The sequence below is a fragment of the Chlorocebus sabaeus genome, chromosome 22, assembly GCF_047675955.1.
Source record: "Chlorocebus sabaeus isolate Y175 chromosome 22, mChlSab1.0.hap1, whole genome shotgun sequence".
NCBI lineage: Eukaryota > Metazoa > Chordata > Mammalia > Primates > Cercopithecidae > Chlorocebus > Chlorocebus sabaeus.
In genome coordinates, this window is record NC_132925.1 from 48,598,972 (window position 1) to 48,615,692 (window position 16,721).

General features: G+C 43.3%; 1 protein-coding gene across 4 annotated transcripts; it reads right to left on the minus strand.

Annotated features, from left to right (window-relative positions):
• Positions 1-797: 797 nt before the first annotated feature.
• On the minus strand, positions 798-15,562 carry CNBP (CCHC-type zinc finger nucleic acid binding protein). Of its 4 annotated transcripts, none has more exons than XM_007985403.3 (5): positions 15,384-15,562; positions 3,291-3,407; positions 3,080-3,172; positions 2,713-2,911; positions 798-1,881 (listed from the first exon to the last, which is right to left on the minus strand). In XM_007985403.3, exons 2-5 carry the CDS (start codon positions 3,391-3,393, stop codon positions 1,764-1,766), a joined length of 513 nt encoding a protein of 170 aa, XP_007983594.1. In that variant the 5' UTR covers positions 3,394-3,407; positions 15,384-15,562; the 3' UTR covers positions 798-1,763. The 4 variants fall into 4 exon arrangements, with proteins under 4 accessions (XP_007983594.1, XP_007983592.1, XP_007983593.1 ...); XM_007985401.3 differs by having other exon boundaries at positions 888-1,881; positions 3,270-3,407; XM_007985402.3 differs by having other exon boundaries at positions 888-1,881; positions 2,713-2,914; positions 15,384-15,530.
• Between the last annotated feature and the right edge of the window lie 1,159 nt (positions 15,563-16,721).

Consider the following 16,721-nt stretch of genomic DNA (forward strand, 5'->3'; position numbering starts at 1 on the left):
TCCTTATGAAACCCAGGAAAGGGTGGGACACATTGGCTCACCTGAGGTCAACAGTTGGAAACCAGCCTGACCAACAAGGTGAAACCCCGTCTCTACTAAAAATACAAAAATTAGCTGGGTGTGGTGGCAGACGCCTGTAGTCTCAGCTACTTGGGAGGCTGAGGCAGGAGAACTACTTGAAGTGGGGGGCAGGGGTGGGGGCGGCGGCTGCAGAGAGCTGAGATCGCACCATTGCACTCTAGCCTGGGCAAGAGAGCGAGATTGTGTCTCAAAACACACAAAACGCTAAAACAGCAATGGTATTAAAACTGTTCAGAATGGGACGGACACGGTGGCTCACGCCTGTAATACTAGCACTTTGGGAGGGGGAGGCAGGTGGATCACCTGAGGTCAGGAGTTTGAGACCAGCCCGACCAACATGGTGAAACCCCGTCTCAACTAAAAATACAAAAAATTAGCAGAGCGTGGTGGCAGGTGCCTGTAATCCCAGCTACTCAGGAGGCTGAGGCAGAATTGCTTGAACCCAGGAGGTGGAGGTTGCAGTGAGCCGAGATTCCATCACTGCACTCCAGCCTGGGCACCAGAGCAAGACTCCATCTCCAAAATAAAACAAAACCACCACCACCAAAACACTTGTTCAGACTAAACACAGAACTCAAGGGCATTATTATAATGCATTACAAAGAGAATTTTCTATAGCTTTGCACAAGTATCTAAATCCTATACATCCTTTTAACAGCAATTTTCATTATTGAAGACATGACTTAAGTACAAAAAGAAAAGTCCAAACTGTCAGCTTTCAGTCCTCCACATTCCCCTCTTTAATATGGTATTTTGCACTATATACATTAATGAAAATTTGAAACAAAAAAGAACTTTAGTCAAACTCCCCTTCCTCCTCCAGCTTTATTGGAATAGTTTAAAATTACATTTCTATTTTCTAGGACTTCAGTTGCTCTTTCCATCTGACTTTTAAAAACTGATTACAGCAAATGAAACACAGTTGTCTAAGTGATATAGTATACAAAAATAACATCTTGATTTCTGTGAAAATGCATTTCTCTGCAATTCCTGAATAGCTCCAAATTATGCTAACTCTGAGCATTGATGTTTACTCTGGGTTTTAGATTTAGTCTTTGAAAAAAATGTGTTCTAAACCTTTGCCATCACCATCTATGTGTCCAACATCAACACTGTGATGAAGTTGTTCCTGTTTAGGCTTTTATTCCGATTTCTCTCGAACAGCCATTAACACGCATGTTTATCTTTTTGTTTACTCCCACTCAACTGTATGTTCTATGTAGGGCCTGATACAGATGTTACTTGATGTTATTTAATAGCTACTGAGGTCAGACAATCCAAGGCCATCATTATACTAAAATTAAAGTTATTTATGGAAGTTCACAGACACTTCCAGAATTGGTTTTACCTCCTACATGGGAACATGTTCAACAAACCCAGGACGGGCTTACTGGTCTGACTCAACTCTTCCCATTCATCAATCCCTATTCACCAGTGGCACGGAAAGGGGGTTCTTTAACAAAGCATTATACATAACACCTCTACCAAACTAAACATAAACTTTTTTTTGTAGTTAAATGCAGAAAGTCGGTTTTTTCCACCCCTTTCCTCCTTTTACACGGCAAGTAAAGCTCACTGGCCTGGGAGTTGCCTCTATCTGCCAACCTTTGGCCAGTGAAGAGGATTCAGAGAAAATAATACAACCATCAATCAGAAAAAGGAGGGGCGACAAAGGAAAATAATTAGGCTGTAGCCTCAATTGTGCATTCCCGTGCAAGGTGCCCTGACTCGCCACAGCGGTAACAGTTGACTTCACTTGTCTTGCTGCAGTTGATGGCTACATGACCAGTTTCACCACACCTAAAAAAGAAATTAAAATACTTTTCACAATGGGCCTCAGAACAAAACTGTCTACCAAAGCAACAGTCACGATGCCGAACAAAACGCCTGATCCTTGTCTTCATGCAATTAACCCCTAAGGTTTCACAGATATGTACACAACATTTATCAAATTATACACTTTACATGTCACAAACAGGCAAAGATTTCTGGTTACATGATAAAAGATTTATGTGTATTAATTACAGAGCTTTCTATGAAGTCTCTGGAAGTTTCAAACTGTAACACTCTTATTTTTACGTATCAAAAAAATCCAGTTGTTAGGCTGGGCGCAGTGGCTCAAGCCTGTAATCCCAGCACTTTGGGAGGCCGAGACGGGCAGATCATGGGGTCAGGAGATCAAGACCACCCTGGCTAACATGGTGAAACCCCGTCTCTACTAAAAAATACAAAAAACTAGCCGGGCGAGGTGGCGGGTGCCTGTAGTCCCAGCTACTCAGAAGGCTGAGGCGGGAGAATGGCGTAAACCCAGCAGGCGGAGCTTGCAGTGAGCTGAGATCCGGTCATTGCACTCCAGCCTGGGGGACAGAGCGAAACTCTGTCTCAAAAAAAAAAAAAAAAAAAAAATCCAATTGTGAAAACTGTCCTTGTACCATAAGCCACAGGATATCAGGGCAGAATACAGAATTATATACAGACAGACTGCCAGTTACGTATGGTGAAAATTGGTCTTATCTGGTCACAGCTAACTTTCACTGAATTTATTAAGGCCCTTCCTTCCATTTATAGCTAATTCATTTCTGGAAGAATCTCTGCAATGAGTTTTCTTCTAACAACATTCTGATACCTTACCTATAGCACTTCACTTTGGTGCAGTCTTTTTGAATGTGTCCGAATTCTCCACAAGAATAGCACTTCTGCTCATCTGCATGGTCGCAGTCACGAGCCAGATGGCCTGGTTTGCCACAGTTGTAGCAGCATTGCTCTCGCTCTCTCTTGGGCTCCTTGCAGTCCTTGGCAATGTGGCCACCTCTACCGCAGTTATAGCAGGCTTCAACAATAAGGAAAAGAAACAGACCAAGACTATAAAACCTTTACAAAGTGTTATGTTTTAAATTATACAATACAAAACCTCAAAGGTGGAAATGCTATACGCAGTTGCTTGTGCTCACCTCTCCAAACTCTAGAGGGGTATGAAAAGGAAGTGTTAAATACTTACCATCCTCCTGAAGATCACAATCCTTGGCAAGATGACCAGACTCACCACAGCGATAACAGATGTCTGGAAGAGATGAGGAAACAAACTGGAAACCTGTTTTGAGCAAAAACAAAGAGAATTTGGCTAGTCAGACCAGTCTTGATACTAACAAATACTGAAGTACTTCAAATTTTTCTATTCGACAAAATACCTCTATCCGAGGTAAAACCACCTCTGCCACGGCTTCTCATTCCACGACCACGGCCTCCACCAGTAGGACATTCCCGGGCCCAGTGGCCAGATCGTCCACACTTGAAGCACTCGTTGCTGCTCATGGCTGCAGTCAGATCTTTGAAATATTAAAAGTAACAACATTAAACCACTGAAAGTTCTTATAACTTTTATTCTCCATTATATGTATTTTTGGAAAACTATTCTGGGGGAGAAAGCTAGCTAATATATCAGTTAAAAAAATAGCTGGCTGCAGAGGCTCACGCCTGTAATCCCAGCACTTTGGGAGGCCAAGGTGGGTGGATCATGAGATCGAGACCATCTTGGCTAACATGGTGAAACCCCATCTCTACTAAAAATCCAAAAAGTAGCCGGGTAAGGTGGCGGGCGCCTGTAATCCCAGCTACTTTGGGAGGCTGAGGCAGGAGAATGGAGTGAACCCGGGAGGCGGAGCTTCCAGTGAGCTGAGATGGTGCCACTGGATTCCAGCCTGGGCAACAGAGTGAGACTCTGTCTCAAAAAAATAAAATAATCATACAACTACATGCTTATTATAGACCTATTATAATACACAGGCTGTTAATAGTTATTGATGGAAGTGATGGAATTTACAGGGTTAGGGTCAGTGAAAATCCATTATGAGAACAAATAATTGGTAGTGGCCAGGCGCAGTGGCTCACACCTGTAATCCTAGCACTTTGGGAGGCCGAGGCAGGTGGACCATCTGAGGTCAGGAGTTTGACACCAGCCTGGCCAACATGGCGAAATTCCATCTCTATTAAAAATACAAAAAATAGCCGGGCATGGTGGCATGCGCCTGTAATCCCAGCTACTCAGGAGGCTGAGGCAGAAGAATCACTTGAACCTGAGAGGTGGAGGTTGCAGTGAGCAGAGATCACGTCACTGCACTCCAGTCTAGGGGACAAAGTGAGACATACACACACACACACACACACACACACACACACACACACACACACACAGAAAATGGATTCTCAGAGTGAGGAGTCAGTGAAGGAAAATACTCTCTTAACCTTAGCACCTGATATAGTACCTAGTTATACTGCAGCACTTGCCTGGTGACTGATATATTCCTTAGAACAGGTATGTTAAAACAAATGCAAGATACAAATTTTATCTCTAGATGGTACAACTACAGTAGGCCCTCTATATCCATGGGTTCTGCATCCATGGATTCAACCAACCTGGGAATAAAAATATTCAGTGGAAAAAAAAGTTGCATCTGTATGGAACATGCAGACTTTTCTTGCCATTATTCCCTAAACAATATGCTAACAACTACTTATTCAGCATTTACATTGTGTTAGGTATTATAAGTAATGTAGAGATGATTTTAAAGTATATAAAAAGATGTGCAAAGGTTCTAATGCAAGTAGTACACTATTTTATATCAGGGACTTGAACATAGGAGGATTTTGGTATCTGAGGGAGTTCGTGGAACCACTTCTCCACAGATACCAAGAGACGACTGTATAATAAAAACACTAGGAAAATGACTATGAGTTACACCAAAGCGCCAATAATGGCACATACAGCACTGGGAAAATTTGTGTTTTGTTTTCTTTTCTTTTATTCTCCCCTTTCCAAATGTTTCTGTAATTTTACATTTTAAACAATGCAACTTAGAATTTCATAATAAACTCCTTTAATTGGGTATCATTTTAAAATAAAAATAAAACTCCCACTAAAGCAAATGGATTTTGTACTTCTTATGTAATAATCTAAAAATAAATTGAGGCTATTCTTAAAATAGAATGAAATGGAATAGAATGGAATGAAAACAATGTAACTATATTTTCACACTTCCACATCTCAATATTTTTACCCTGAATTCCATTGTCAAACAATGGCACACAAAGTCGTATTTTAAATATCCTCTCAAACCTAAGCACAGGCATCATCATCTAGAAAAACGTATTTACAACTGAGTAAAACTGACTGGATAATGGAATTAGCTAACCCAACCACAGCACCAAAGACCCAAAAGGCAGTCAGAAAAATGGCAAGGTTCTCCACTTTCAGTAACTGTTTAACTTTTTACTAACTCTTGCCACTTGCCTACGAACATATTGCCAAAAAAAATTATTTGGCTATGAGTTATTAGTGCTTTCAGATGCACAAAACATATTTCTAGTCAGAAGAAACCAGCCAGTGAAGGAGATTAAAAACAGATTTTTACAGAATTTCAAACAGTATCTGCTTTGTAATCATTCTTTCTTAACTATACTAGTATCAAGCATCCTAAATTATGTAAAGTATTTGCCGGTTTCCACCAAAGGGAAGAGTCAGGATTTAAAAAAAAAAAAAGAATGGCAGCCTGGGTGCAGTGGCTCACATCTGTAATCCCAGCACGTTGGGAGGCCAAGGAAGACAGATCACCTGAGGTTGGGAGTTCGAGATCAGCCTGGCCAACATGGTGAAACCTCGTCTCTACTAAACATGCAAAATTAGCCAGGCTTGGTGGCGCATGCCTATAATCCCAGCTACTCGGGAGGCTGAGGCAGGAGAATTGCTTGAACCCAGGAGGTAGAGGTGGCAGTGAGCCGAGATCACACAATTGCACTCCAACTTGGGCTACAAGAGTGAAATTCTGTCTCAAAAAAAAAAAAAAAAAAAAAAAAGGCATATAAAATAGTCTATCTTCTCCAGTTGAGCTCATTTAACTATTGCTCTCAAGGAATTATTTACACATAAATGATTGCTTTTAGAGTATAATCCAGACAATCTGCAAGGCCTGAATATTTTATAATTTGATATTTAAACAAGATACATCTTGTTTAAAATACAAAACCAGGCTGGGCGCCGTGGCTCACAAGGTCAGGAGATGGAAACCATCCTGGCTAACACGGTGAAACTCCGTCTCTACTAAAAAAATACAAAAAAACTAGCCGGGCAAGGTGGCGGGCGCCTGTAGTCCCAGCTACTCGGGAGGCTGAGGCAGGAGAATGGCGTGAACCTGGGAGGTGGAGGAGCTTGCAGTGAGCCGAGATTGCGCCACTGCACTCCAGTCTGGGCAGCAAGACTCCATCTCAAAAAAAAAAAAAAAAACAAGGCTGGGCACAGTGGCTCACACCTGCAATCCCAGCACTTTGGACGCAAAGGCAAGAGGATCACCTGAGGTCAAGAGTTTGAGATCAGTCTGAACAACACAGTAAAACTCCATCTCTACTAAAAATACAAAATTAGGCCAGACGCGGTGGCTCACGCTTGTAATCCCAGCACTTTGGGAAGCAGGCGGATCATGAGGTCAGGAGATCAAGACCATCCTGGCCAACATGGTGAAACCCCAACTCTACTAAAATAAAAAAATTAGCCGGGTGTGGCGGTGCGCACCTGTAGTACAAGCTACTTGAGAGAGGCTGAGGCAGGAGAATCGCCTGAACCTGGGAGGCGGAGGTTGCAGTGAGCTGAGATTGGGCCACTGCGCTCCAGCCTAGGCGACAGAGCGAGAACTCTGTCTCAAAAAACAAAAATGTTCTGTAAAAAAGATATGCACCTCAGTGGCAAAGGCAGAACTTTGCACACTAGAACAGAAGTTTTACATGTTTTGCTTTTTTTTTTTTTTTTTTTTTGTGACGGAGTCTTGCTCTGTCACCAGGCTGGAATATGGTGGCACAATCTTGGCTCACTGCAACCTTAACCTCCTGGGTTCAAGCAATTCCCCTGCCTCAGCCTCCGCATAGCTGGGACTACAGGCGTGCACCACTAAGCCTGGCTAATTTTTTGTATTTTAGTAGAGACAAGTTTCACCATGTTGGCCAGGATGGTCTCGACCTCCTGACCTCGTGATCTGCCTGCCTTGGTCTCCTGAAGTGCTGGGATTACAGGCGTGAGCCACTATGCCCAGCCTGTTTTGCCGCTTTTAGTCACACATAATTTTACTAGACTAAATTAATGCTAATAAAGAAAACAAAAACAAAACACTAAGCCTTAAAAGGGAAGAAAAACATTAATCGCCTTCAAATATCATCAATATGACAAGCTTTTTAAAGAGGTCTTTCAGTGTCCTTAGGTACTATGTACGCAATCTGTCCTCTCCTCCCTTTGGCCAACCCTATCACAGTGAATCAGGTGGTCTACAGTTTCACTGGTAACTGGTCCCTTGTGATAGGCTTGTCTCTTTAACAACATTATTAAACTAACTGCTTTCCACAATGTTTTAGACTCACACTACTTATATTAGGCAGCAGGTCCCGATCCTAGCACTCATCTCATATGAATGTATTTAGTTTAAAGGTCTTTACAGAATTCCATGATATTCCTTAGGAAAACTAAGGTAAGGTAAGACAGCTGAGAATCATGGCTCCATGAGTCTGTCTCATTGCCTATGACTGCTCCTGGCTGGATTCTCACTGCACTGTCCTGGTCTCCCCTGCTCCTTTTACACCTGTCACAACTTTTTCCAACCTTCGTGGGCCAACTCAAATGCCAACTCTATAAAAGAATCTGACTACATCTCCCAGCCTGGAACTATCCTTCCTATTAAGTCCCAGGACACTCTGTTAATATCTGTCTAATGGCAGTACCACATTGCCTTGTATCATATTCCTTGAAGGTAGAGACCAAGTAATTAACCTCTGAATCATCAAACACCCCATACAGTTATCCTTTTAGTAGCCATCATGTAACTCAGTATTTTAATTAATTTTTTTTGGGGGGGCAGGGGTCTTTAGTAATTTGGTGAATGAAACTACTGACCCAATCCAATCTAATCAAGTACTAACAACAAAGCATCTAAATTACTGCTATCAGTAACCAGAGTTACTGCACCATTAATTTAAAGTAATGATGTATTCTCAATTTTGTATTCACTAAGGACTGACTACAGTCACTCTCTGAAACTCTCAGCTTTCTGAAACCATAGGTAAGATTCTGCCCAAATGAATTTAGAACTTTCAGCTTCTGACAGGGATCAGGGCCAACCACTCAAAGGACATTTCCAATGTAACTATTTTACAAATCCAGTAACAGAAGTATCTTCTACTTGTAATTGTTATTTTTGGGATTCCAGTCTATAATAAAGCAAAGACTAGAAAATATCAAAGGAAGAAAACTGCTGAATCATAAAACCATGAAAATTAGATTTTTTTCAGATTATCTAACACCATCCCCACGTGTGGCTGAGAAATTTACACCCAAGACAACTAAAAAAGCCAGCACCCAGACCAGAACCTCTAATTTGTCATCCAGGTTCTATTAGTCCAAGAATTCATAATCAATTGGACTTCAGTACTGTTTTATGCAATGCTACAAAACACACATACTAACTTCAATAAAAAACAAAATGTTTTTCACTTTTGTCAGGCAGCCAGAAAACACTTATTTTCTTCCTTTTGCTAAAATCCACTAATATAAGAGACCAGTTACTAAAGGTTCCTTGGGTTTGTGTTTTCTCTGGAAAAAAATTTTCATGAAACCTGATATATGTATACTGCACTGATGTAGCCTGCCTGACACTGTAAGAGATTTTGGAACCACACTCAACTTGGGTTAATCACTTAACCCAGTTTAACTACTTGCTGTGTTACCTCAAAGACATCTGACTACCCATCTCTGTCTTACTTGTAAAAGGGAAATAATAAAACTGATGTGTGGTAAGAATTGTTACACAGTACCTTGTGCTTAATATATATTCAATTTAATAACCAAAGTTTTTGTCTTCTAGGTACATATTCTTTCCACTTTTGCCAATTACCTTAGACTGCTTACAGACAGTGGACAGAACTCAGTCCAATGTCTATTACATAGTAGGTTTAGAGTGAGACTAACTGCTTCTACTTGTTTCCCACCTTACAGTCTATTTCCTGAATGGAATGGAAAAGAGATTAAGAGGAGAAAACCTGGTGATTTCCAAATCAGTTCACATTTTCAACTACCAGACATCAAGATAGTTGTCCTAAGTTTCAATTTTTGTGTATCAAATTTTTATGATACAAACCACTTTAAAGGGTGGCAGGAGCACAGGGCATGCCAGGCAAGAGAAGAAATGACTAAGACAGTCAACAGAACGTCTGGACCAGGCCGGGTGGCCCACGCCTGTAATCCCACATCTTGGGAGGCCGAGGCAGATGGATCACCTGAGGTCAGGAGTTTGAGACCAGCTGGCCAAGATGGTGAAACCCCGTCTCTACTAAAAATACAAAAATTAGCTGGACGTGGTGGCGTGTGCCTGTAATCCCAGCTATTCAGGAGGCTGACGCACAAGAATTGTTTGAACCCAGGAGGCAAAGTTTGCAATGAGCCCAGACCGCACCACTGCACTCCAGCCTGGGTGAGAGTGAGATTCCGTCTCAAAAAAAAAAAAAAAAAAAAAAAAAGGTCTGACAAGACTGACAATTCACTGAGGAGCCATGTATGCTAAACTAAGAGGGGTAACTATTTTTCAAATGTTGAACTTATCTTGGAATTAAAGAAACCACAAATGGTTACTAAATTTGTCTTCCTTAACGTAATTTTACCATACTATTGATATTAAGAACAAATCTAGTAAACTACTAAAATCTAATAGTATGTGGTCAAGACTAACAATCAGGGTTCTAATAAATAGAATGATCATAACTCGGTCCTACAAAATACATTTAAAATAAAGTAGCAACAGGAAAGTTGGAGATAAAAATGACATTAGCAAAGAAGGGTATGATTCTGGATATCTTTACTACTTTATATGGTTTTCCTAACACCGCTGTACACATTCACATTTGTATATATCCTTACTTTTTGCAAGCTCAGGGTTATCCCTGACTCAATCATGTTGTTCACTTAACTCCATTTAAACCATATTGGAGCTTTTGCCCTCTGAATGTATATATGCATTATTATGCTCCATTAAGTCAGTCTGGTGTTCCAACATGGTACTAAAACACTTCAGACTTTTTTTTTTTTTGAGACACAGTCTCACTCTGTTGCCCATGCTGGAGTGCAGTGGCGTGATCTCGGCTCACTGCAAGCTCCGCCTCCCAGGTTCACTCCATTCTCCTGCCTCAGCTTCCCCAGTAGCTGGGACTACAGGTGCCCGCCACCACGCCTGGCTACTTTTTTTTTTTTTTGTATTTTTAGTACAGACAGGGTTTCACCGTGTTAGCCAGGATGGTCTCGATCTCCTGACCTCATGATCCACCTGCCTCGGCCTCCCAAAGTGCTGCGATTACAGGCGTGAGCCACCGCACCCCACAGGGCAAGGGTTGCAGTGAGATAACACCACAACAAAAGCAAAACTCCGCCTAAAAAAAAAAAAGCAATGAAAGGAAGCAATATACATTCTGTATTACCCGCATTCTAGCCAGAATAATGGAAAACAAAATACTTACCCGGGAGCAATTCTATATTTTTATCCTGGTGCCTGCATTTACTGCCTGACCTTGGTTAATTACATCCATTTCTGCCTGCCCTGAATTCTTGAAGGGTTTTAATTAATAGCTGGGTATCTATGAGTCAGGCATTAGTAAACATATCTATAATCTTACAACCTTACAAGTTATGTATTCTTGCTCCATTTTAATGACAAACTAAAGATCTGACACTGGCTGGGTGCAATGCCTCATGCCTGTAATCCCAGCACTTTGGGAGGCCGAGGCGGGCGGATCACAAGGTCAAGAGATATAGACTATCCTGGCTAACACAGTGAAACCCCATCTCTACTAAAAATACAAAAAATTAGCTGGGCGTGGTGGCGGGCAACTGTAGTCCCAGCTACTCAGGAGGCTGAGATAGGAGAATGGTGTGAACCCAGGAGGCGGAGGTTGCCTGGGCGACAGTGCGAGACTCCATCTCAAAAAGATAAAAAATAAGAAAATCTGACACCAAGTGACTTACCCAAAGCCACACAGCTAGAAAGTACTACAATCAGGATTTCAAGAGTCTCGCTCTAAATCCTCTGCAAAGGCTTTGGTTAAGAGTTGAGGCCGGGCACAGTGGCTCATGCCTGTAATCCCAGCACTCTGAGAGGCCAAGGCAAGAAGATCACTTGAGGGCGGCAGCCTAGCCAAAATGGTGAAATCCTGTCTCCACTAAAAATACAAAAATTAGCTGGCCATCGTGGTGCGTGCCTATAGTCTCAGCTATTCAGGAGAGTGAGGCAAGAGAATCACTTGAACCCAGGAGGTGGAGGTTGCAGTGAGCTGAGATCATGCCATTTGCACTCCAATGTGGGTGACGGAGCGAGACTCCATCTCCAAAAAACAAAGAAAAACCTAAAAATACAAAAATTAGCCGGGCGTGGTGGCACATGCCTATGGTCCCAGCTACTCAGGAGGCTGAGGCAAGAGAATGGCTTGAACCCAGGAGGCAGAGCTTGCAGTGAGCTGAGATCCTGCCATTGCACTCCAGCCTGGGTGACAGAGCAAGACTCCATCTCAAGAAAGAAAAAAAAAATAAGTGGTAAAGTACACAAAAATGCTATGATAATATATGACAAAAATGCTATTGTGTAATATTTTTAAAGTAGGGAATTATACCAATTCACTCTCTTCAAAATATTACATAAAAGTATTACTACTATATATCTAGTAACTTAAAAAAAGCCACACATTTGAATTGTAATGCTGTATTCATTCTGTATTTCTCTCTAGATAAAAATCAAAGTAAAACTAGAACTGATAGTTTTAAAAAAAATCTAGTCATAATTACTTTGAATTCATTCACACAGGTTTCTTGAATATTAAGACAGGTATTTTCTTTAACTTCATGGCAGAACTTAGGAGTCTCACCAAACACACAAACACTGGCAACTTGATTCACTAGCTAACACCTCATTTGTATTTACAGGTGATCACTGTAGCACTCATATTCCTAATTAACAAAATCCTTCTAATTACAACTTGAAATTTGGTGGCCTCAAGTTCTCACTTTATTATCCCAGTAGTTTTAAACATGAAAATGCTGCATAGCTTACTGCAATCACTCAATAGCATTCCCTTGCTGCAGCAGCATCTGACACTGCCAGAATAGGAGTTCTGTTAAGTGAGAAAGAGCGTTCTCCACGCAGCAGGTCAGGATGCCTTGGCATCATTCTTCTGGCTCTCTACTTACTGTCAAGAGGCTAGGAAGAGAAAAAGGAACTTTTTTTTTTTTTTTTTTTTAATTTTCATTCCTGCAAGGAAAAAAAAGCAAAACCTCTCTGTGGTCAAATCTTCAGCCAATAGAAAAATCATTCCAATAAGTCCAATGGTGGTGTCATTGCTTTTAGGCACCAGTTTGGTACTATCCCATATACACGTCACATATTTTTACTGAACTTTAAAAGACAAGTAGAATTATTGACCAGGCACGGTGGCTCAGGCCTTATAATCCCAGCACTTTGGGAGGCCAAGGCGGGTGGATTACCTGAGGTCAGGAGATGGAGACCAGCCTGGCCAACATGGTGAAACCCCATCTCTACAAAAAAAAAAAAAAAAAAAAAAAAAAAAATACAAAAATTAGCCGGGCATAGTGGCATACACCTGTAATCCCAGCTACTCAGGAGGCTGAGGCAGGAGAATTGCTTAAGCCCGGAAGACGGAGGTTGCAGTGAGCCGAGATTGTGCCACTACACTCCAGCCTGGCCAACAGAGAAAGACTCTCTCAAAAGAGACAAGTAGAATTGTTACAAATCATGTAACAAAACACATTTATACTTTAAAAAAGACATCTCCCTGCCTGTTCCAGATGTTCAAATGCCAGTTTAAGAAAAACCCGGCCGGGTACGGTAGCTCACGCCTGTAATCTTAGCACTTTGGGAGGCCGAGGGAGGCGGATCACATGGTCAGAAGTTCGAGACCAGCCTGGCCAACATGGCGAAACCCCGTCTCTACTAAAAATACAAAACTTAGCTGGGCGTGGTGGTGGGCACCTGTAATCCCAGCTACTGGGGAGGCTGAGGCAAGAGAATCGCTTGAATTCGCGAGGCGGAGGTTGCAGTGAGCCGAGATCAGGCCACTCACTGCACTCCAGCCTGGGTGACAGTGTGAGACTCCGTCTCAAAAAAAAAAAGAAAAGAAAAAGAAAAAAAAAAGAAAAACCCTGGTCTTCCACTGATTTGGTTCAAAATATTTTACAGACTGCATCATCTGTTTGAAATACATTACCTTTACTGTTACCAACATGAAAAAGTGGACCTTTGGTTCCTCAGAAAAACAAACTGTTACTTTTTTAAAGGAAAACTTATCAAGAGATGAAATCTGAAAAACTTAAGTCTTTAATTCTACCCTTGGTAATGTAATAAATTATTCCTTTTATATTCCAATACACAAAGAGCTCTTGTAGACAAGAATCAGGCTGCTCAAACTAAAAACAGCATGTACCTAGGATCCTGGCAGTTTACAGGTGTTTGATTATCCTTAACCAGAGTAACTCATTAGAAGCATTTAAAACTATTTAGGAGGGGGGAGGGGGAAGCCCAGGAGATAAGAGCTATATTTCATATCTTTTTGAAACCCTCAAAGCCCTACACTCGTTATATTGCTTGAGCAAACAACATAAAATTGCTAATTTAAATTCGAATGGAAATAGTAACTGGTTACCTTTCACTCCAAAATTGGGTCAAACAATAGGAAAGGGGGAAAAAATCTACTTTTAAAAATTTAATTTAAAAGATGGGGATATTCATTAGACCTCCTTCACTTTTAAAAAGACAAAAAACAAACTGTTTTGCTTTATCTTACCTCTTCTGAGTCCTTCTGAATAACGCCTGAAACACACTAGCTGAAATCACAGACGATTACTGAGCAATGTTCTCTTTTCACAAGACCCCCAAGACCAGAAGCAGTTACTTCCTTTGGAAGTGCCCTGTGGCTGAGGCCATGTGGTTAACATGTGGGAACAAGCACAAGCCTTACCCATAATAAAATCAACACCTAAACCCAAATGTGGACCATTATGCCATTCTAAAATAGGTTCTCACGATATGGAAAAATCTAGATGGAGGGGGGCTAGTTGAATTTCGTGTCTTGTTTGTAATTACATCTGTTTCATTAATCCAAGAAATGATGCAGACTACCGCCCGCTGCTGTGGTTTTGGAGGTTTGACAAATTCGTGTTTTTTCTGGTAATGGCGCTTTTAAAGGATCCTAGCAACTTAAATGGTGTTGACTCAGGGAAAGTGAGCCCCATCAGCCTCTTTTCGAATGGTAATATGACACAAGCAACTTAGTATCTAAATGATAAAAATTCAAGAACCGGGAAACTATCAACTACGGGGAGTATAAACACTAAAGGCTCCCAAGTCTTCCAGCAGAATCTCGTCACCCCAAACACAAGGGCTCCTTCAAGAATCCTTTTTTTTTTTTTTTTTTAAAAGACGGAGTCTCGCTCTGTTGCCCAGGCTGTAGTGGCGCGATCTCGGCTCACCACAACCTACCACAACCTACACCTCCCAGGTTCACGCGATTTTCCTGTCTCAGCCTCCCGAGTAGCTGGGATTACAGAAGCCCGCCACCATGCCCGGCTAATTTTTGTATTTTTAGTAGAGACAAAGTTTCACCATGTTGACCAGGCTGGTCTCGAACTCCTGACCTCGTGATCCGCCCGCCTCGGCCTCCCAAAGCGCTGGGATTACAGGCGTGAGCCACCGCGCCCGGCTAAGAACCCTTTTCTAAGGCCCCCAAAACCCTTGGCACATGGCCCGCCAGGCGCACGACCCCAGCACATGGCTAGCACGACTATACCCACCCCATCCCCCCTTCGTCGGAGCCCTTCCCCACCACACGGACTCCTTCCAGTGAGTTCCCGCCAAATCCACTCTCGACCCCTCATTCCGCGACCCTCGAAGCGTCAGGGCCTCGGCCCCAAGGGCGCACGGGCGGGCCTCCTCTGCCCTAAGCCTGCGGCCTGGGGTGCGGCCCTGGCGCCGAGAGACCCACATGCTCGGCGACCCAGCTTTCCAGGACGAAGAAAGGACAAGAGTGTCGTCCGACAGCGGTGCGCCAGAAACCCGGGTCCGAGGCGGCGGCAGCAGCCGAGCTTCCCGCCTGACGCAGCAGCGGCGCAGGCCAAAGTGTGGCCGCCATCGCCGCCTCGCCGCTCCCTACCCTCTCTGTCCGCCACAGACCCGGCCCGCACTGCGCCTCCCTCAGCGCCGGCCCCCTCCCCCAGCCCTCACCTTCCGCGTCGGAGCGGACCCGCAGCGGCGGAGACTCGGACGCAGGCCTGGGGAAGACGGCTCGCAAGGTAGAGGCTGTTTATTTTGAGGGTCCTTGCCTGCGCCACACGCGGGTCTGCACACGGCCCCACATACGCCGCTGCGCACGGCTCTCCTCCGCCTCGCCCACGCGGCCAATCAGCGCGCGGGGTTCGGTAGTCCAATCAGTGTCGCCCGTGGGAGGGCCGCCCACCAGAGCGCGGCGCGGGGCGGGGCGAGTGCTTCTGCGCGCCGCGGCCTTACCCGCTGTGCCCCGGGCGCGGCCTTTCCCGCCGGGATCCCGGTCCCGATGCTTCTCGGGCGTTTCCCAGCTGGGTTCGGGCCCGGCCGGACTGGGTGGAAATCTGGCTGACCTTGGTGGTCTGTCTTGTCAGCTGGAGCAAAGGGATGCCAGGGGACGGGTCTCGGTGCAGTGACTGCGATTAGCTTGGGGCCGCAGAAAGTTTCTCCCCCTTCTGGGGCTCCTGCCAGGCCCTTGGCTTTCAGAGCCAGGCCCGATTTCCAGATAACATTTAAGTTTGCAGAAAAGGGGATGCCAGGTCACGGTCGTCACGGCTGTGGGATGTAGGCTGAGATTTGTATTGATTTTGTGAGCCGGGGAAGGCCTTGCTGCTTTCTCCGCCAGGACTGATGTATCTTCCCAAGATGCAAGTGCCTTGTAAGGGCGAGGGGCCTTCCTGGGAAGGTCATGAGCATGGAAGGGAGTGGAACCCAGAGTGTGACGTTTAGCACGTTTGTGAGTGACACCCCCCTGGAGGGCCAGGAGAACCTTTTGACCTGGTCTATCATATTCAGTAATAGACTTCAGTTTAGATATGGTATTTTCTCCAAAAGAGATTTGTGTATATAACCCTAGATATTCTTGTCAAGATTAAACCCAATTTAAATTGTTAACTGTAAACTATAATATTTTAGAATTTTGTGTCTCATCCTAGAATGGCTTTATTCGAAACAAAAAAAAAGGGAAGAGTCCCAAGTTTAATCTCAGTGGAACCTCCCAGTTCAATACTATGATTTCTTTTTCTTTTTTTTTAAGAGTGGGGTCTTGCTCTGTCGCTGGCATTACAGGCATGGGCCACCACTCCCTAATCCCAGTGCTATGATTTTTGAAATCATGTTGGTGAGAAGGCAGAGCACATGTGCTGAGAATCAGGCATTAAACCTGGGTTCAAATCATTAGTGCTTAATCATTGTAAAGCAGGAGATTGTGTTCAACATAGCAATTATCAGAGAATGAATGCATAACTTTAAGGACCAATGATATTTTAAACTTTTTTTTTTTTTTTTTGGAGAACGGAG